General features: G+C 31.9%; 1 protein-coding gene across 8 annotated transcripts in view; it reads left to right on the top strand.

The window, feature by feature from the left end:
* MIPOL1 (mirror-image polydactyly 1) overlaps positions 1 to 22091 on the top strand; it is a 263509-nt gene that overhangs the window by 1579 nt on the left and 239839 nt on the right. For 3 of the 8 annotated variants that reach the window (XM_023522270.1, XM_023522262.1, XM_011376467.2), the window contains one exon: positions 20830 to 20903. The exons of the other annotated variants lie outside the window; for them this stretch is intronic. In XM_023522270.1, the coding sequence (XP_023378038.1) occupies positions 20892 to 20903 (12 nt within the window). In that variant the 5' untranslated portion in view covers positions 20830 to 20891. Of the gene's footprint in view, positions 1 to 20829; positions 20904 to 22091 lie in introns of those variants that run through there. 8 annotated transcript variants of the gene reach the window in all.

The following is a 22091-nucleotide window of genomic DNA, read 5'->3' as shown; positions in this document are numbered from 1 at the left end:
AGCGAAATGGCTTTATTATAGAGTATGCAGATATGTATTTCTGATATAACTACCAAATAGTTTTTCAGATTAGTTATGTCAATTAACACTCCTTTTAGCAGTGTTTTAGAATTCTGGCTCCTCCAAATGTTTACAACACTTATTATTATCTTTTATTTTAGCCATTTTGGTGGGTATATAGTGATATCACATTGGGATTTTTCCCTGATTTCTTAATTACTAATAATATTTAACACTTCTTCATATATTCATTGGCATTTGGATATCCTCTATTGCAGGAGTCATCAAATTTTATGTAAAGGGACAGATAGTAAATATAGGCAGTCCTGGCTTTGTAGGGTTTCAATTAAAGCAGTACTGTGTGAAGCTAGGACTGCCTGTATTTTAGGATTTGCAACCACTATACAGTCTCGGTTGTATTTCTTTCCTATCCTTCTTTCCTTCCCACCTTCCCTTTATTCTTCTTTCTTTTTCTTTCTCTCCCTCCCTCCTCCCTCCCTCCTTTCTTTCCTTCCTTCTGTCCTTCCTTTTTTGCCTGCCGGCTTATTGCCTGCCTTCCCATCCTCCCTTTTCCCTCTCTGCTTTCCTTCTTGTTTCATAGTTTGCTAGCCCCTGGTATGTGGGAAAATGTTTAGTCTTTTCATTGATGGTGGTGAAATTATTAACTGAGATGAACTATATTGGAAACGTATAAATCCATTTGTACGTTTTAATAATAGTATTAAATAATGTGTGCTGTAGTATTTGGGGATTAAATTTCAAATCCCTAAACATACTTTCTTTGGTTTTTACCAGTTTTACCTCAAGACTAATTAGAGACCTGTTTGATACTTCTCTAAACTATAATTGCTCCTGCTTTTTCCCATTCCTTTAAAGTTGAGGAACAAAAGAGAGATAAGAAGTGAGAAAAGAAGATACAACCTTTCTTTGATATTGTATAAAAGGCTAGGGAAGGGATGAATATCCAGGCAGTTCTGGACGCCGAGTAAAAAAGGGTAAAAGAGGATCAAATATTGTTTGCAACACTTTGCCACAGATATTGTTTTTTGATCTATGTCATCTTGGGCTAGTTTGATTAAAATGTATATCTACCTGATTGAGTATACGCGTGATATGGGAAATAAGAGTCAATGGCTTGGAACATGAAACTCAATTGTAGCAACCCTGCCCAGGATGGAAGTTCTCTCTTCTTTAAATGCCCCATTGGGCTGTCCAAATTCATCTTCTCTTACTTTGGGCTCCCTGCCTTTCACTTAGTATCAAAAGTATCAAACTTTTAAAAGTATCAAAAACTTTCTTTCAATACTATTTCAGTCTATGTTAACATTTTTTATAACACTTTTTTTTAAGTGGTTTATAGAAGGAATTTGGGTATATATATTTAGATGTATGCTTATCCTGACAGGCTTTTGGGTAATCTCCATCAATGTGATCTTTTCTCTGATATGGATAATTGACTTTTTCCATCTTACTCTATTATTGCAAACACAGTTTTAAAATACACCACCAGTCCTCAACTTCCACCATCCAACAACCTACAGCTATCCATGAGCCTTTTGTATATAGAAATTCTAGATCTAGTTATGCATTTATAGACATGTGTATATACACACATATACACATATAATTTGCTAGTATAAATATGTTGCTGTTTTATAATTGCCACATAAAACAATTGTACTTATATACAATGTTTTCACTGCACTCTTGAACCTAAGTTGGAGTTATTACAAATTGTTATGGCTGGTAAAGAGCGTGTGCTGTGGAGGGGGCTCACTGACAAGTGAGTCCCCCATCCCTGGCCTCATATAGGAACAAATAGGATTTTTATGTTTAATGGTGTTAGACCTTGACTGATGCTTCTATATAAATAAGGACATATCTGTCAGTCCAGTGTTATCATGAACTTCCGAGAAGACCTACCCCTCTAGACATTGCCTGCATTGTATTGCCATTGCTACTTCTAGGACTTCATCTTCCAGAATTCCACTGGGGATAACCCTTGCCTTTTCTGGTTGTAGTTTCTATTTTAAGGTACTTACTTCATTTAGGTTACATTTAATTTTATTTACTTTGTTTAAGGCGATTCTATTTCTCTGCTGTGATCTATTATCTGTTGCATTTGTACTTAAATAATTTGTACAGTAAATAATTTTGTTCCTATGATGTCCAAGTGCCTGGGCCTGGGGATGGGCAGGGAGGGAGGATAGCTCACTTTCATCTGGCATGCCACCTACAAAGATAGCTTTTGAGTTGATGAGAGAAAAAGAGAAAAAGTACAGCATTAGTGAATTGGTGCTCATTAGTACTACTATTATTCTCTCTTCCTTTTGAATTTAATGGATTTTGAGACTAAAGGGCTGTTTTAGGGCATTAATTGAAAAAGCAGTGCACTGTGGTGCAAAGAGCACTAGGCCTAAGAGCAGAGTGAGTGTAGCTTATTACTTGTCTTTGTTAACACTTCCTGGAACTTGGCACTCTTTTGTAAAATGAGGTAATTTGACCAAGTATCTCTCATCCTTGGAAATCCTTTCCAAAAGACATGGTAGAGAAGCACAGAATTTAGAACTTAGAATTTTAATGACTCCAGAGATCATTTAGGTTACCCTCTTATTATTTTTCTGTGAAAACACTAAGGCCTTGAGAGATTGTATTTAGTCACATTGTTACTAGATTCCAGTTTTCCTGTTATTCCAGTCACTTTTTCCACTGTGCTACTTGTGATAGGCAACCTTCTAAGATAACCCTGCTATTCACACTTTTGTGTAATCCTTTCCCCTGAGGGTAGACTGGATCTAGAAGCTCACTTCTAATAGAATATGGCAAAGTGGTCAGATGTCACTTACGAGATTAGGTTACAAAGGACTATAACTTACTTTTCACTGATACTCTCTCTTGCTTGCCCACTTTGATGAAGCCAGCTTGTTGCCATGTTTTGAGTTGACCTATTTAAAGACTCACCTGTCCAGGAATTGAGGTGAGGTTTTGGCCAAAAGCCTATGAAGAACTGAGGTTCTCAGTTCAGTAACCCCCTAGGAACTGAATCCTGCTAACAACCACTAAGTGAAGTTGGAAGAACTTGTCACAGTTAAACCTTGAAATGACTGTATCCCTGGTTGATACTTTAGAGACCCTGAACTGGAGGATCTGGCTAAGCAACACCCAATTCCTCAAACTGTGAGATAACAAATGTGTGTTGTTTTAAGCTGCTGAGTTTTGGGGTAATTTGTTAGGCAGCAATATATAACTAATGAACTGCTCTTACTGATTTTAGAAAAATTTTAATAAGAAATAGTTCATGCTGAAGTTTTTATGAACATAGCTACAATCTGTTTTTATTATCTTAAATATATCTGAGGATGTTCTTTTTACTTTGGGAAAAGTAAAATAGTAACCATTTAACTATAAATTATGTTTTCTTTGGTTATAACTTAATGGCCAGGTATTTGTTTTATCTCAAAATAGGCAGTATAAAGAGATGACTACTTCGAAGGTTGGTTTGGTTTGGGGATTTCATTAAAGTAGATGACCAATGGGACTAATTTGCATAGAGTTGTTTTGGCAATTGGCGTGACCACTTCTGATTCAGATATTGTCAGTATTGAAGATGTTTTTAATTTAGATTTTATACTGTTTGGGATGTGTATAGCCAAGTAATCTACTTTTATTTATCCACAGTTTTTCATTAGGGTGATTTGATTACATATAAATTTCATTTTGTAGTATCCCTAGATTTATAAATTTTGGAAGCTACAAGAGTACAACAGGGATCATTTCTCTGGAACCTTTAATCCTGAATCTTGTTTTATTTTCTGTTGAAAATAAAACATACCAATGTCCCATCTTCACATCTTGAGAGTTCTGCTGTGGAACAACTTTTGAAAAACTGAAAAAATAAATGAATATATAAATGACATAGATCAGTTAACTTTTTAAAAACTTTATTGTGAAATTTGATACATGTAAAGATAAGTATATAAAATATATGTGGACAGTTTAAAAAATAAGTTAACACCCATGTAATTACCATTAAAATATTCTGGATTGAATAATCATTGAAATGGGTAAGTACTTGCTTTGTATATTGTTATTACTTTTTTTAATGCATCCTGAGTATGAGTGCGTGTGTATGAGATGTGATGTGAATTCTGCTTTCAGTGGTTATAATGCTTTATATGTGTCTATTAGATGAAGTTTTTAAATTCTTTTGTTAAAATCTTTGCTCACTGATTTATGTGTGTGTGCTTGATTGAAAATTACTGACAATTTACTATGTGTTAAATCTTTTTGTGTAATTGTGGATTCTTTTTCTCCCTAGTAGTTCTGTTAGTTAGTTAGTTAGTTAGTTAGTTAGTTAGTTAATTAAATTTAGGATCTTGTTGTTAGACGCATACACCTTCATACTTTGTCTATCTTCCTATAAATTGGACCTCCCTCTCGCCGCCCCCCACCCCCCCATTAAGAAGTATCCCTTTTTATCTCTGGTAATGCCTTTTGTTTTAAAGTTGTCTGATTTTTTTTTAACTTTTTATTTTAAAATTATTTTAGACTTACAAAAAGTTGCAAAAATAGTACAGAAAGTTCTGTGAACCCTTCATCCTGCTTCTAATGTTTACACAATGCATAATCACAGTAAATTATCAACACCAGGAAATTAATATTACAATACTCCACTAAGTTATGTACTTTATCCACATATCACTAGTTTTTCCATTAGTGCTTTTTTTCTGTTCTAGGACCCAATCCAGATCCCATGCTTTATTTAGTTGTCATATTTCCCAAGTCTTTTCCAATCTGTGACCTTTTTCTGATTTTGATATAGCTCTGTCAGCCTTCTTTTGGTTAATATGCGCATAGAATTGGATTTTTAAAAATCCAGCAGGACATCTTTGTCTTACAGTTGGAGCATTTGGTAATGGGATCATTTCATCCATTCATATTCTGTATTCCATTTTTCTCTGTTATTTTGACAATTATATATGCTTTACCATTCTTTTAATGGTTATTATAGAGACTATTGCATCCTGGAATGTATCTTTTCAGACCTTTATTTCCTTACGTGTGTAGATGTGTCTAAAAACATGGTTTTGATTTTTTTTGCTTTTTTATTTTCTTAGTATAATTTCATGCTTTATTATTTTTTAAATAATATTTTATACATATTTCTATGTCAGTATATGTATGCATAGTGTTTATAATATATAATATAGTTATACAAATTATATGAATATATAAAATAACTACATAATAATATATAAAACCATATAAATATATATCTTGGACATATATGTTTGCATCTTTTGCTAGAACATAGATTTCTAGAAGTAGAGTTGTGGAATCAGTTTGCACATTTAAATCTTTAATTAACATTGTGGGGCATTCTTTTTACATTTTAATGGCATAGTTTTTATAAAAATGATATATGCTAATTATAAACTCTTTCAAACAACATAAATAAATAAAAAAGATGACAGTGAAACATTACCCCAAATTCTATCACTCCAGTATAAAAAACTTTCATGAAAATCATGTGCACAGCATTCTGTTTCTGTTCTTAGAGTGCTAAATATTAAACAAATAAAAACTACCCATAGGCCCATGTTTGTAAAATTTCACAGCACCAAGAATGAAAAAATTTGTTTGAAGATTCTCAGAAAGAAAACAAAAATAGGCTACTTAAAAAGAAAAAGAATTGAATATACCAGCATCAGTCTTCTTGACTAGCAGCATGAGCTGCTAGAATACAGAGTTGCAATGGTCTGAAGTTCTGAAGGATAGTACTTTTCAATCCCAGAATTCTTGGCTAGTCAACGGTCAATGAAATATGGGAGTGGAACAAAGATTTTCAGACCTAGAAAGCCTCAGAAGTTATGCTCTAGCAAAATAAAGTAGTGAAAGACCTGGAATGTAGGAAACAGTAAATTCAACCCAGGAGAAGGGTGAAATAATGTCACTGGAGGGACAGCTAGCTATATAGCAAGTCTAGTGGGCAGATGGTCCAGATTTCAGAGATGCCTTCTAAGTAAGGTTTCTAGGAAAGAAAGGCAATTTAAGAGCTCATAAACTCTGAGCCTGGAGTTTTCTCTGTAGGAAGGTTTTTTTAACTGCAGATTCAATTTCTTTAACAGATACAGGACTATTCTGGTTATCTATTCTTACTGAATTAGCTTAGGTAGATTGCGTCTTCCGAGGAATTTGTCAGGTTTATGGGTATGAAGTTGTTTGTTACTCTCTTTTTATCTTTTTAGTGTCTGTGGGATCTATTTAATGTCTTTGTCTTCTTACTGATATTGGCGATTTATATCTTTATTTTTATCTTGACCTGTCTGGCAAAACGTTTATCAATATCATTTCAAAGAACCAGCTTTTGGTGTCATTGATATTTTCTAAGATGATTTTACATTTTCAGTTTTATTGATTTTTGATAACATTTCCTTCCTTCTGCTTGCTTTAGGTTTACTTTTTCTTTTACTTTTGTATTTTTTTAAAGGTTATAGCTTAAATATTAATGAGAGGCCTTCCTCCTTTCTTTTGATATATGCGTTTAATACTATAAATTGCCCTCCAAGCACTGATTAAGCTACATCCCACAAATTTTGATATGTCGTACTTCCATTTTTATATAGTTCAAAATACTTTAAAATTTTCTGTTACTCTTCTTTTTTGAACCATGGGTTATTTAGAAGTATTGGAGGATTTTCAAATTTTCTGTTATTGATTTCTAGTTTATTTCTGTTGGGGTAAGAAAACATAATTTGTACAATTTCAATTTTTATAAATGTGTTGAGGTTTATTTTATGAACCAGAATAGGGTCTTTTCTGTAAATGTGCCTTGTGCTCTTGAAAAGATTGTGTATTCTGCCATGTTGGGTGGAGTTTTCTATAAATATCATTTAGGTCAATTTGATTGATATATTGAGTCTTCTATATCCTTTCTGATTTTTTGTGTATTTATTCTCCTGATTATCGAGAGAGGCGTGGTGTAGTTTCTAACTACAATTAGGGATTTATCTGATGATTTTTCATTTTATGTCATATATTTTGACACTCTTATTAAGTACTTACATATTTAGGATTATTTATGTCTTGTTAGTGAATTAAACTCTTAAATGTATGTCTTTAGTCTTGGTGATTTTTGTTGTTTCATTTTGTCTGGTATTAATATAGTAACTCCTGCTTTCTTTTAGTATTCGCACACTTTTTTTTTCACTGTGCTTTATTATCTCAAATAATAGATAATTAAGACAGGGTAATTTGTAGGATATTTTCGTTTTGTGTTGATGGGTTCAGAACACATACATAAGGGGACAGAATATAGCATCTCAGCATACTAAATATCTTAAGCTGAAGGAATTTGAGAAATGACAGATACAGGAGGGACTCTGTCACCTCCCCATTTCCCCTAAAGCCCGTCATATGAGACCCTCATGTGAGAGGTGCCCTCCCTATATCTGGAGGGAAGGAGCATTCTTACCTCCAGAGACAAAGGGATAGGGACACCTAAAGGAATCCAGATCCCTTGGCTCCCGTACCCTTTGTCCTATCACATTTTTTCCCACCACTTTCCACTCTTCATCAGGCCTGGTATAAAAAAAGGTATAACCATTTCTTCGGGTCTTCATTTCTTTGTGAAGGCAACCATGTCATGTAAAACTTACATTAAATAAATTTGTATGCTTTTCTTCTGTTAATCTGTGTTGGTCAGTTTAATATTCATGTCCAGCAAGGGATCCTAAGAGGATCTAAAAAAAGTTTTTCCTCTCCTACAGCATGCATTTTCTTATTATGTATTTATTTATTTTAAATAATGTTTTGATCTTAGGAAGTAATATTTTATCAAGTATGACCTAAGATTCTGTATCTTTATGTTAAGATATAATGATAAAAGTGTTAATCACATCATTTGAAAACTTTATACATTATTATTCTACTTTTGGTTGGGATTCAAATGGTAATTTCTTATAGATACTGTTTCTATTCGACTGTTAAACTGCTGTTTTGCATTAAGTCTTAACCAGATACATGTAACTTTAAAAATTTTTAAATGTTTAAATTCCTTTTAATGAAGTATTTCCTGAAGTATGACAGACTTCTTTAAGCAGGATGTCTTGAAACTAATTAGTACTATAATACTTTTATTATCTTTTAAATTTAATGTAAATTGAAGCCATTTCCTTAATTTATGTCAAACAGCTTATTACCAGCATGGGAGCTACAGATATTATGTGATATAGCTTATGATATCCCAAAGTAGAACATTTTATTCAGTGGCATGAGCTGGCACAGTGGGCAAGATTTTTCTAATTCATTTGGGCAAGTGAACTGTAGCTTAGGAGGTTCATATACAAAACTCAATGAGTTTCTTTGTCATTCTTCACTTGGTAGGAAACTCAGTTTAGGATTTTAGTAGCTTAATTTCTATTGTCTGTTTCATGCAGTGATTGATTTTCATCTTAGTTTAAATTAAAGTCTAAGTTCATATCTTTAAATGCCTATGTTTTTGTTAACAATTTTAGAATTAAAATCTCATTTGAAATATTTCATTACATGATTACTACTGGTTGGTTCTAGAAGCTCATATTTGGTCTACATGTAAATACATGTAAAAAATTAGAGAAATTTTCTTCACTAAAATTTTTTGGAATAATTTTTCTTCTAATATATGTTCTTAATTTTAGGAACTACTTTATGAAAAACAAAAGGCTACATTATTTGCCTATTAGTACATAAAAATTTAAACTACTCTAATATTGCCATATTTAATATTCATGGGATTTTTAAAAGCTGCCATAAAGATATTCCTGCTAGTGCTATTCATAACAAAACTATGAAATTGCTATCCAATGGAATATTAAATAACCATTGAAGTGATTTGAAGAAAAATGTTTCTGACATAATATTACAAAAAATCAAGTACGTGTGGACATAGATTACACATATGTAAAACAAAAATGACAAAAGGACCACACTAAGGTTTTAAGAATATATTTTGGTAGTGAATATAGGAGGTGATCTTTTTTCCTTCTTTCTACGTTTTTTTTTTTAGTGTGTTCTGGACTATTTTCTGTATAATACTGTCATTTGGGCAGTGCCTAGAAATTACGTCTCTAATTTTTTTTTCTATCATTGTTGCTGTGGGAGCAGTTTAAACTTTGGAATCGCCCCCATGGCATGAGGGGAGGATCACGGTGCAGAAGTGTAGTTAGCATTTTTCCTCCATTCTTCCTCATTGATGCAGTGAAGAATCACAGGTCAGTGAGATTTAGAACATATTTATTAAAAGTATATTTTAGAAAGACAAAGCACACTTCAAGGAGAAACATGGTTTAGCAAGAGAACTGTAACAACTATGAAAAATAAATTTCTGTTGTTTGTAAGCCATCCAGTCTATGGTATTTTTGTTATAGCAGCCCAAACGTTCTAATACAGATCTCATCTCTTCCTTACCTCGGTAGGATTTTTGCTCTCCCTTGACATTACCCCATGGCACTTGCAGCTTGGGTTTTTGCCACTGATTTCTTCATTGGTGGGGCAGACAAGAATTGACTTAAAGTATGTGAGAGGTACAAGACACACAAATTTTTCTCTAACCTATTTTTTCAGCATCATTAGTGTCTGCTCTTCACCCAAGGCTATGGTCTTCTTCTCCCCCAATCTTCTTTCAAGACAGCTGGCACTTACATGGATTTCTCGAAGTTTTTGGTTTGTTCCTTGGGTCCATAGTGCTCTCTCTTCTAATTTTTCTAGGTTGATTTTGGGGGAGAGAACCAGTGATATTTTAGTTCAATTCACTGTCTTAAGGCTTCCTAATTTCTGAATAAAACTTCCTTCGGAAAAAAAAATCCAACCTTGGTCTTAACTGAGGAGGAAACAGTTTTATTTCTTGCTCTTATAAACAATAAACAGTTTATTCTTAGGGTCTAGGTAAGAGTAGTTTTAATAAACCAGTAACTTTAAGTATCTGGCAGTTACCAAGGATAGCAGAAAACTAGTGTCGGGTTACCTGTGGGATATGATTCTTGCTTTAGCAGCCTTACTACCTGTCTTCCTGTCATTGATACTCCCCTCAGGTCAGGTAAAAAATCTGAAATAATAATTTAAAAACTAGTTTATTAAACAAAAGAAAGTTCATTGCTTCAAATTTTTAGCCTCTCATGGCATCCCAGTGGAAGAAAAATTAAAAACAATTTGATTTGATAAAAAATACTGTGAACAATAAAGAAAAGCTATAAGGTTGAAAATATTAAATATAGTAAAATAAGCCTACAACTTCATAAAAAAATTTACATTGTTTATTTAAAATATATACTCTTGAAAGATAAATAAAAATTAAATTAAAATTTAAAAATAAAATATGTGCTCTTTTGCTAAGTACTGTGCTCAATAGGCACTAGAGATATGAATTAGTGCAGTATTAAATCTTTTTTAAGATTTTAATGTATGATAACATTCCTATGAATTGACATTCCAGAGTAGTAGACCAATTAACTTTGATTTTAAATAAATCAACAACATAAAGAGAAATATACTTAAATTATGTATCGAGTTTATGCACAGATGTGGAATAAGAACAACATTAAGAGGAAAAAGCTGTTGATTGTTACTCTTCATGTCGGCACTTACGGCGCTTATGCCGGCGCTTGATTACAGTGGGCTGTCATTAAATTAAATTTATATACTTAGTGTCATGATTCGTTAATTTGAAGTTTACTTACATCAGTGATTAGAATGTTTTTATATTGTTTTAAGAGTACATATTTAAAAACAGTTACTAAAGATGGAACTTTTCACAGTCTCTAAGTCTTTATAACATTAAAATCTTTCATTATATGATTTATTATTGGGGAAAGGTCAACGAAGTGTTTAGAAACCCTGCTTATGTTTTTGTCTATATCTCCCCGTTTGTTATTATGACCATAGGAACTTTGAAGAGAGTTTTGCTTGCAGGATATTGCTCCATACTTATCTTTGTGGAGTGACTATTGTGTGTTTTATCTTCTTCTTTAAAGGAACAGAGTGAATACTAAATTTCTCCTTTGCAGAATAAACTGCCACTATTTTTTTTCCTATGGAAACATTTATAAGATGTTGAAGAAATCCTGAGTATTCAAAAATATCACTGATCAAATAGAAAATGTTAGCATATTGATTAGGAAGAAATATTGTCATTACCTGTTACCAGTGAAAAGCTGGCCTTTTTAAAAGTCAATTTTGTTTAATTTACTATAAAATCAGTTAAAAAGACTGAAACATAACCTCTAGAATTGTTTGTATATTTCTCCACTAGATGGAGCTGTGTACTAATGTTATTGCTTTGTAGCAAACAAGGGCATACACAGCTTTATCTGTGGTGATACAGGCATTCCTCGTTTTATTGCACTTGGCTTTATTGCATGTCACAGATATTTCGTTTTTTAACAAACTGAAGATAAGACCTTCCACCAGCAAAAAAGATTACGACATGCTGAGGCTCAGATGATGGTTAGCATTTTTCAGCAATAAAGTATTTTTAATTAAGGTATATACATTGTTTAAGACATAATGCTAATGCACATTTAATAGACTACAATATAGTGTAAATATAACTTGTATATGCACTGGGAAACTAAAAAAATTTTGTCTTGCCTTATTGTGGTAATCTAAAACCAAACCTACAATATTTCTAAGGTATGCCTGTTTTTCTAAGGTTAAACTTATGTAACCCATCTGTTAATACAATTAAATAATTTGTCTATTTATTGTATAACTATGGGTAAATAGAATTTTACCCCTTCTATATAAAAATGTTATTTACCATTCATCACTGGAGGATGTGTACAGTTAATTTTTTGGTACAGTTGCTAAGTTTCTCTTGGTCTCTTCTTAAACTTAGTATATTAATGGCCAAAAAATAATTTAAAAAATTCACTATAAAGTTGCAGTTTCCTTAAATGGCTTCCACTTAACTATTCTCCAGAATAACTGAAGTTCTGCTTTCCCTTGGTATAAACGTACTGACTGATGCCTGTGTTAGGCTTAGTGCTCAGGGTAGTACACTGACTTCTTGGAGATAGCTTCTGTTCCTACTGGTTCAGCAGATTTATGTGCTTACCAGGAGCCCCTTGTGTTCGTCCCAAAACCTGTTTGTGCTAGTTATATCTGTAATCATTAATTATATAATTTAAATTAAATCTAAGCTAATGGAAATGTCATAAAAGTGTTCTTCCTATGAAAATTTAGGTGAATGTTTTGTAACACTCAGTAAAAGGTGAAATGCTAAAAAAAAAATTACTATCAAATTAGGTGTGAGTAAAAAAGCTGTGAAGAAAAACTGGATTTTGTACTTGTTTATGGGGTGGAAAATGCTTGGAATTCTGTAAGTCCTGTACAAAAGGTGCTTTTATTTAACAGTTTGATTACAAATGTACAAGTTTCACATTTTGATGTTTATTACTAAGAAATAACTCTCCGGGAAATTTTTATTAAAAGTGCTGAATGTCCTAAATGAAAGTTATTTTAAACTTAAAGAATTTACTTAAGTGCTTAGTAGCTTTAAAATATTTGTTTCTCTCTTAATATTACTATCTTTCTATAGTTTTATTTGGTTGTTTTAACGTATTATTACTTAGAGGACATCTCAATAAAAAGTGTAAATAGAATACAAAAGGCATTTAGGTAGAAAATAAAACTGTAGTACTTTATCAAAGGCTCCAGATATACAGTGTAGCAAATCCCATAGCTTTTTCAGTCTTGCTTTTGAGTAAATGTAATGATTTTAATCTTTCATTTATTCCAATTTTTATGGTTTGTTGCTGACTTGCTTTGTAGCGAAAATATTGAAATCTTGTCTTTAGTTCTCTGGCCTCTTCATGTTTAACAAGGGATTGTCTTCCTCCAGATTTGCAAGACAGGCAATTTTGGTTCAGTGGTGAGTTCCTCTCTAGTAGGAGTTTCTCCTTCCCCACTATAATCCTGTGAGAGCAATTTCATTACTAAAAAAGGTAGAAGAAGGTTTTCTTTCAACGTGTATGGAAAGAACACTGCAATTGCAGTCAGAAGGTCTAGGTTTTAGTTCTAGAATCTAGGACCTAGAACAACAAATATTTGCTGAATAAATAAATTAATGAGTAGCTTTGCTACTTCTTAGTCGTCAGATTATAACCTGGTCAATTAACATCTCTTAGTGCCTTGTTTATAAAATGAGATTTTATTAATTCAGCATACATTGCATAAGCGTTATGAGTCAGAGACAATAGGGAGAAATATAAGCCTCCTTCAATCAGATTGCTTAATTGGGAGGGACAGGTAAGTAAATAATTAATGACAAGTGCTCTCATGGAGGTATGTCTAGATAGAGTAAGTGGATAGCCCCTTTAAATCTGTAAATATTGGCCAAACATTTATTTAGTTGGGGTAGAGAGAAATTGATCTAACAATCATAAAAATTATACAGAAGCAAATTAAAATGTGAATTTTCTCTCAATAGTTGAAGGAAACATTTCTGAAAAAGATTTAGCAAAACATTTTTTAGTTTTCTGTAGTTGTTTTCACTTCTGAACCAACAGTTTCTTGGGAAGCATATTTATGAGTTTCAAATTAGATAATATGTCCCTAGAAAAGTGCCATAGATTGTTTCTGAATTTTAACTGAGTGCAGCTACATGTGTAGTAGATATTGTTGAGGAATATTTTTAAATTTTCAGTTAGATAAAGAGTGACTTATGAAAACTTTAGTTAACTAGCATCATGCTTCTAATTTATTCCAGTGATGTTTTAGTGGCTCTCATTGATGGCTTTTCCAATCCACTCTGCATTCAATTTGAACAGAACTAACACTTTATAATTTTGAGTTTTCTAGTGCATAATTTTGGTGAATATCTCCATTTGTCATTGTTATTTTTAATCTCTTAATAAAGTTGTATTATTTTCTCACTAGGGGTTTTACATTGTTGTAATGGCAAGTACCTTCAATATAAATGTTGAAAGAAGTGTGAATAGCCAAGATTCTTGATTTGTGCCATTATCAAAGAATGATTTTTAATGTTTTACCATTTTTGAAGGATTTTTCTTAATTGTTTAATACATTTGTTATCGAATTATTGTTTTATAATTCAAAGTTTTTTTAAGACGTGCATGTTGAATTTTATCAGATGTTTCATCTCTATAGATTTTTGTCTATCCTTTGATTTTCTTCTGTAATGTTAGTGTAATGAATATATTTCCTTTCAAATATTGAATAACTCTGTGATGGGATAAACACACCCTAGTCACAACACATTATTACTTTTCCTAATTGCTGGTTTCTGTTTGCTAATATTTTGTTTATGATTTTTATACCTGTGTTTATTAATGAGATTCAATTCTTTTATTTCTTATACTATTTTTATATGGGTTTGGCATCATGATTTTCATTATCCTCATAAAGATTTTTCTGTTATCTTCCACTCCCTGGAATTTGTTATTGTGGAGTTCAAAATATTTTCTAAATGTCATCATGGTTTTTTCATTGAGTTATTTCTCAATTTCTAAACATGCAGTAGCTTTGTTATTTTCTGAATATATAGGAATTTAAGAAGTTCTGAACATGTGAGGATTTTCTTTTTGTTACCAATTTCTAACTTCACATTTTGTAAGAAATTGCCAAACCATTTCACACGTTGACTGTACCATTTTACATTTGCACCAGCAATGTGTGAGGTTCTGGTTGTTGCTCATCCTCATCAGTGCTGGATATTGTCAGTGTTTTTTTATTTCAGTTTTTCAGATGTGTACAGTTGTACCTCATCATGGTTTTAATTATTATTCCTCATTACTGATTATGTTGAGTATAATATACTTGCATATGCCATCTTTATGTCGTCTTTAGATAGGTCCTTTTCCCGTATTTTTTTATTGTTGAGTTTTGACTGTTCTTTATATATTCTGGATGTTAGTCCTTTGTCAGATATGTAATTCACACATATGTTTTCTCAGTTTGTCACTTTCCTTTTAATTTTGGCAGTTGTTTGACAGAGCAAAAGTTTTAGATTTTGATAAGGAGAAATTTACCTTTTTTTTTATTTATGGATTGTGCTTTTGGTGTCATTTCTAAGAACTCTTTGCCTAATGAAGATTTTCTTTTGTTTTCTTCTTTAAAAATATAGATTTGTTCCTTTCATTTAGATATCACTCTTTTTCAAAAAATATGTTTTTGAGAAGTTTTAGCTTTATAGAAAAGTTGATTGGCAGTTATAGAAAGTTCTCATATGCCTTCTCACTCCCCCAATTTCCCCTATTATTAACATCTTGCACTAGTGTGGTGGTATATTTGTTACAACTGATGAGTCAGTATTGCTACATTATTATTAACTAAAGTCTGTAGTTTACATTAGGGTTCACTCCTTGAGTTGTACATTCTGTGGGTTTTGGAAAATGTTTAATGACATGTATCCACCATTACAGTATCATACAGAATAGTTTCACTGCCCTAAAAGTCCCACGTACTCAACTTACTCATCTCTTCCCTCCACCCACCTACCCCCAACCTCCGTCAACCACTGATTATTTACTGTTGCCATAGTTCTGCCTTTTCCAAAACATCATATGGTTGCATTCCTACAGTATGTACCCTTTTCAGATCATCTGTTTTTACTTAGCAATATACATTTAATGATTTTCCATGTCTTTCATGGTTAAATAAATCACTTCTTTCTATTGCTAAATAGCATTCTATTGTATGGGTGTACCACAATTTGTTTATCCATTCACCTATTGAAGGACATCTTGATTGCTTCCAAGTTTTGGAAATTATGAATAGAACTGCTGTTAACAATTGATTATAGATTTGTGTGGACATATGTTTTCAACTCATTTGTGTAAATATTAAGAAGTGCGGTTGCTTGGTATTATGGTAAGAGTACCTTTAGTTTTTTAAGAAATTTCCAAACTGTCTTTTAAAGTGGCTGTACCAGTAGTGAATGAGAGGTTTTGTTGCCGTACATCATTGTCAGCATTTGGTGTCATCAGTATTTTGGGTTTTAGCCATTCTAATAGTGTAGAGTAGTATCTCATTGTTGTTTTAATTTGTAATTACCTAATGACATATGATGTTCTGCCTCTTTTCATATACTTATTTGCCATCTATATATCTTTTGATGAGGTGTATGCTCATATCTTTTCCCCATTTTTAAATTGGATTGCTCCTTTTTTTATTGTTGAGATTTAAGAGTTCTTTGCATATTTTAGATTTCAGTCTTTTGTTGGATGTATGGTTTGCAAATATTTTCTCCAAGTCTGTGGCTTATTATTTCATTCACTTAACAGTGTCCTTCATAGAGCAATAGTTTTAAGTTTTAATGAAGTCTAGCTTATCAGTTGTTTCTTTCATGGATTGTACTTTTGTTGTTGTATTTAAAAAGACATTGCCAAACCTAATGTCACTTAGATTTTAACATATGTGAAAAAAAAAATTCTAGTTTTATCACTTTGTGTTTTACGTTTAGCTTTGATCCATTTTGAGTTAATTTTTGTAAAATATATGCAGCCTGTGCCTAGATTTAGTTTTTCATGTGGATGTCCAGTTGTTCCAGCACCATGTGTTGAAAGGACTATCCTTTCTCTATTGAATTGCCTTTGTTCTTTTCTCAAAGATCATTTGACTCTGTTTGTGTGGGTGGGTCTATTTCTGTGCTCCCTATTCTGTTCCGTTGACCTATTTGTCTATTCACTCACTAATAACCACACCGTCTTGACTACAATAGCTTTATAGTAAGTCTCGAAGATGGGTAGTGTCAATCTTCTGGGTAGTTGAAGTTGGGTAGTGTCAGTCTTTGTTCTTCATCAATATTTTGTTGGCTACTCTGGGTCTTTTGTCTCTCCGTATGAGCTTTAAAACTAGTTTATCAATATTCACAAAAGAACTTGCTTGGGTTTTGATTGGGATTGCATTGAGTCTGTAGATCAAGTGGGAAGAAATGATATCTTGACAATATTGAGAATTCCTTTCCATGTACATGTAATATCTCTCCATTTATTTAGATCTTTGATTTATTTTTTATCAGCGTTTTATAGTTTTCCTCAGATAAATCTTACCCATATTTTGTTAGATATATGCCTCATTTTAAATGCCGATAGAACATTGCTGGTATATAAGAAAGTATATTATGTTTCTTCTAAAAATTTTATAGATTTGCTTCTTTCATTTAGATCTGTGACCCATTTTAATTAATCTTTACATATGGTATAAAATTTAGTTCATAGTTAATCCTCATTTTGCACCTTTGGTAGAGATCAAATGGCCATATTTATTTGATTTTATTTCTGGATTCCCTAATTCCTCTCTTTGACTTAGGTGTCTTTTCCTTTGCCAATACTATGCTGTCATGATTACTATAGTTTATAGTAAATATAAAGTTGGGTAGTGTGCTTTTTCCAGCTTTATTCTTTCTTTTTCAGAATTGTTTTAGCAATTCTCGTTCCTTTGAATTTTCATTTAATTTTTAAAATTACTTTGTCTGTATCCATAAAGTATCCTGCTGTGATTTTAATTGGTACTGTATTAAATATATTAGTTACTTTAGAAGAGAACTGACATCATACCTTCCTTTATGAACACAGTATGCCTCTCCATTTATTTAGATCTTGATTTCTTTCATCAGTTTTTTTTTTTCCTGCATGCAGAATGATTCATGTAGTTATGACTCCAACAAATAATAAACTTGGTTACTTACATTGCAGATCAGTAGCTTTAACTAACTAGGGTGTTGCTTCATGGTGTAGCAGATGGCCTCTAAGTAGCTTGGTGAGGAAAATGTTTGCTAAAGGTAACAAAGTGTACCTACCCCATTTCCCATATGCACTAACTAGGTCATTGACAACATAAGGTCTTAGCTTCAGGAAGTTGTCAGATTTAAGGTCAGGGAATAATTCCAAAGCATTTTAATAAATAAAGTACATATCCCTCAATTGGTAATATTTTCTTTTCAGTTCCTACATGCTAAGATGAAATTTGTAGGCTTTTCTCTAGATTACATGTAGTATAGAATCTGTGTGAGGAGTGTGTATATGTATTTGTGAAATATGTGTAATATTTGTTGCATGGTATATTGTGAGTATATGAGTGTGTGTGTGTGTGTGTGTGTGTGTGTGTGTGTGTGTGTGTCAGGCATGAGGTTGATGGGGTTTTGATAATGTTCTAATATAAAATGGAATATTTATTGCTGGTTCTGTGAAAGATTATTTGATGACTTTTGCTAGAAGGTAAATAATGCTGTGTATATATATATATATATATATATATATATATATATATATATACACACACACATATATATGTTTTACAATCTGTATTAAACTTATTATAGAAAACTGTAAAAATTCAAGAATAGAGAAACAATAATGAACCCCTATGTACTCATTAGCCAGCTTCAACAATTGTCCTTCATGGTTTATATTAGATCATCTTATTTCATCTATACCCCCATATTCTGTATGCCTTGTTAATCCTGCTCCCCTTTTCCCAATTCTCTATACCCCACTGCTACCCCAGGATATTTATTAGTGTTACATACTTCCATCAGGAGGCTTATAATGGTTGCCTGCTATTTTGTAATAGTTTTAATATTTATGTCAGGATAAGGTTCAATTTTTGTTTCTCTATTTTCTTTGCAGTTTATAAAGCTTTTCTTACACAATTAGCATTGTAAAATGTCAAATTATTCATTTAGCCATTTTGAAATAATCACAGTTATATAAATCAGCACATTATAGAGATGGAATTTTCTTGAAAGAAGTAAAATTCTTATCTTTTAAAATGAAAGGTCATCAGTGTTTTTTGGAAAATGTCTGAAAAACATTAACATCATACATTGCTTAATTTATTTGATACATTGGAACGCTGTACAGTTGTATTTCTATTAATTTTATACTTAATATTTTTGATTCAGTTGATTTGCTGTTTTGGGATTTCTTTTTAAAAATGTAATTTTGGAAACAGATTTTAGTGAACATATATCTGGGTCCTAAGAAACTCTTTATAGTATGATGAACAAAAGTGATAGTACAATACTTATATATAATTGATAGTTGAAATTTTCTTATAATTTTAAATGCAAGAAGAATAAAAGTGTTTGTTGAAGGAAATTTCCATATACATTTTGGCTTCTAATATTTTTCCTTTTCGTACTGTACTTTTATTCTACCTTAACTGCAGAATATCTATGTTAGGACCATTATATAATACTTTCATTAATGAAAACATTTATTAAGAATGGCTCGTAAGAAATTACATGAGCTTTTGTAGTTATTCATAAAACTAAGGCTGATGGCTGTAACTTTCTTTATATTGAACAAGAAGTGAGAGATCTAGGCCTAACATTTATTTTACTCTTTAAAGAGTTTGTTTCTAGTAATTATATTTTGTAAACTTCAGGTTGTCTTTAACATATTTAAAAAGATAAAATTCGTAGTTCGCGTGCAGCACTTTCCATTGGGAATAATTAGGTACTGTAATTGTAACAAATTGCATAAACATTGTATTATGCGATGTATGAACTGCTATTAAGTATTCAAAATGTAAATGTATAACTTGTTATTAGAGTATATTGGTTCTCATATATATGCTTTTTGTCAAAAATCTGTTAGCAAGCATTATTATGTATGATGAATTAAGATCATTTTTTTTATTTTAGAAAGACATTTTCTAATAGCTGTTGTTTGATTTGATTTCAAGTGGCTGTTCATACCAGTTGTCATTATATATCGTCTTAACTCTCTTAATACTTTTTTTTACCTTCGATTTGCCAAGAACTTCAGTTGGTTGTGTGGAAACGCAAGCCTTTTTGTGAAGGAGTGTGTCATTGCATCAGAACTTGGCACGCACGTGAATCTTAAGAAAACAGGCTGTTTGTTCCCTAGAGAAACTATTCTATAAGCTGACTTTGTTTTTATATTCTGTTCTGTGCTAGATTAAGTGATTTAGTTTAGTTTGGCCTAGGGCAAAACGTTTTAGGACATTTTAGAAAATCCTGTATCTCTGAAAATACTAGTTTTAAAGTTTTACTTTTTAAAAATTATCAGTAGACTATGCAATGCCATGTACATTCTCAAAGTGTTGTTTGTAACTGGCAATGAAAACTATTTCATTATTCCAAGTGGTATATTGTTTTGCCCTCCAAGTTTTGAAAATGTAAAAACCATGTATTTTAAATACCAAATATTTTGGTATTTAAATGTTTGATGTCCTTCTGTGACCTTCAGAGATGAGAAGTAATTCATCTTTTTTGATGGTAATTTATTGGTTACTAAAGCATATAACACAGGGGAACCATCTGTGACAAACATGCAATAGTCATACATAATATAGAACAACTTTTAAACTTCAGAGTCCTGAACACTAAGACTATTGATAGTAGTCCCTCATTGAACGAAGAAATGTGATTGTTTTAGGAAATATTTGCTTAATTATCAGAGAACACTTTCATTCATTTTAAACTTTTCTGTTCCAAAAAATTCCTGCCATATATTAATTTAATTTTAATTTTTTACTGTACTTAAACCATGCAAGCAAGCAAACAGCTGTAACAAAGTATAACAATGAAAGGTTAATTAAGCAATAATAAATTTTTCAAATTTTGAAGAGAGTCAAGATTACTTCCTTTCTATTCATTTTGAATCTCTCAGATGTATTGTGGCTTCCTTTAAACTTTCCCATTCAATTCCAAAGTTATCAATAAATATGTAATTGTTAAGTTAATAATACGTGGACATGATTTTTAAAAAGTCAAATTAGGCAGATAGTTATAAAATGAAACAGAAATACTTCTTTTTTTCATTTTCTCAATCTCCAGCTCAACTCTTAGTCTGTCTCTTCAAGGTAACCACTAGTAACAGTTTCCTGTGTATTATTCTCGATAAAAATACTATGCCTATTCAAGCATGTATACATATGTAAGTATAATTTCAGACGTTTTCTGTTTTTAATTTATCCATGTTCTGTGTCTATATTGTTTTAACTAAAGATATATTTTGGGTAGAAAATTTATTTGCCTTATTTGCCATTCTATATCTAACTCCCGGAGTGGTATCTGACATAATATATAGATAGGTGCTTAACAAATACTTATTGAAAGAATTTTCCACACAATGTACATATCTCTTGCATGTGTGGTACAAACCTTATAGATGTGCTGTATGGTTGTACCCCATTTTATTTTACCAGTTTTATATTGCTGAACATTTATGTTGGGTCTGTTTTTCTGCTAGTCATCTGTCTATCTACCTGTCTGTCCAGCAAATATACACTAAGTACTTACTATATGCCAAACACCCTTTTAAGGATACAAATGAAAGAGAAAATCAAGGGCCCTGCTTGCATGTAACTTTCATACACATAGTAGACTGAGATGTATTGAAAACAATGAAATAAACCCCAAATTAGTTTCTTGAAGGCGGTAGTATAGGTAATGTGATGAGAAAGGAGTTTCTATTTTCATAGGATGGCCAGGCAAAACCTTTTGAGCAAGGCCTAAATGATGAGGAAAATGATTTAGAGACCTAGAGACAAGAATTATAGAGAAGAGGATTCTAGGCAGAGGGAATGGTAGTATAAAAGCTCTGAGACAAAAAAAAAAAAGAAAAAGAAAAAAAGCTTGGTGAGTTCAATGAACAGAAAGGCATTCACTATGATTGGAGCACAAGTCATTTCTCTTACAAATAAATACTGCTTCAATAATTATCTTTGTACATAAAATGTTTTATTTTAATATTAATATATTTTAAATACTTTTGTAGCGGAACTGAGGGGTCAAATTGTATAATGCAATTTAAAATTTTAATAGCTGTGGTGTGGGGCCACTTTTATCCCTTATCCTTTCTCCTTAAACCTCTACTTGCTTCCCTGGCTCTGAGGAACTTGGGTTTTCTGGAGCTTGGTAGGGCATGAGTGGGCTGTGATATGAGGCACTATGAATGAAAGGAATTCTTTTGGGGAGAAAATGTCCAAGGGACTGTGAATGTTTGAGAGACTTTTGTCTAATAAGATGAAATCCAGCAGTAGAACATATACATATGTTGTATATGTTGAATTATGTGCTAAAATGTTTGGCTCTCAGAAATACAGTGCTCTCCTTTAGCCTT

Source organism: Pteropus vampyrus, unplaced genomic scaffold, assembly GCF_000151845.1.
Source record: "Pteropus vampyrus isolate Shadow unplaced genomic scaffold, Pvam_2.0 Scaffold10, whole genome shotgun sequence".
Lineage (NCBI taxonomy): Eukaryota > Metazoa > Chordata > Mammalia > Chiroptera > Pteropodidae > Pteropus > Pteropus vampyrus.
This window is presented reverse-complemented; position numbering and strand designations above follow the sequence as displayed.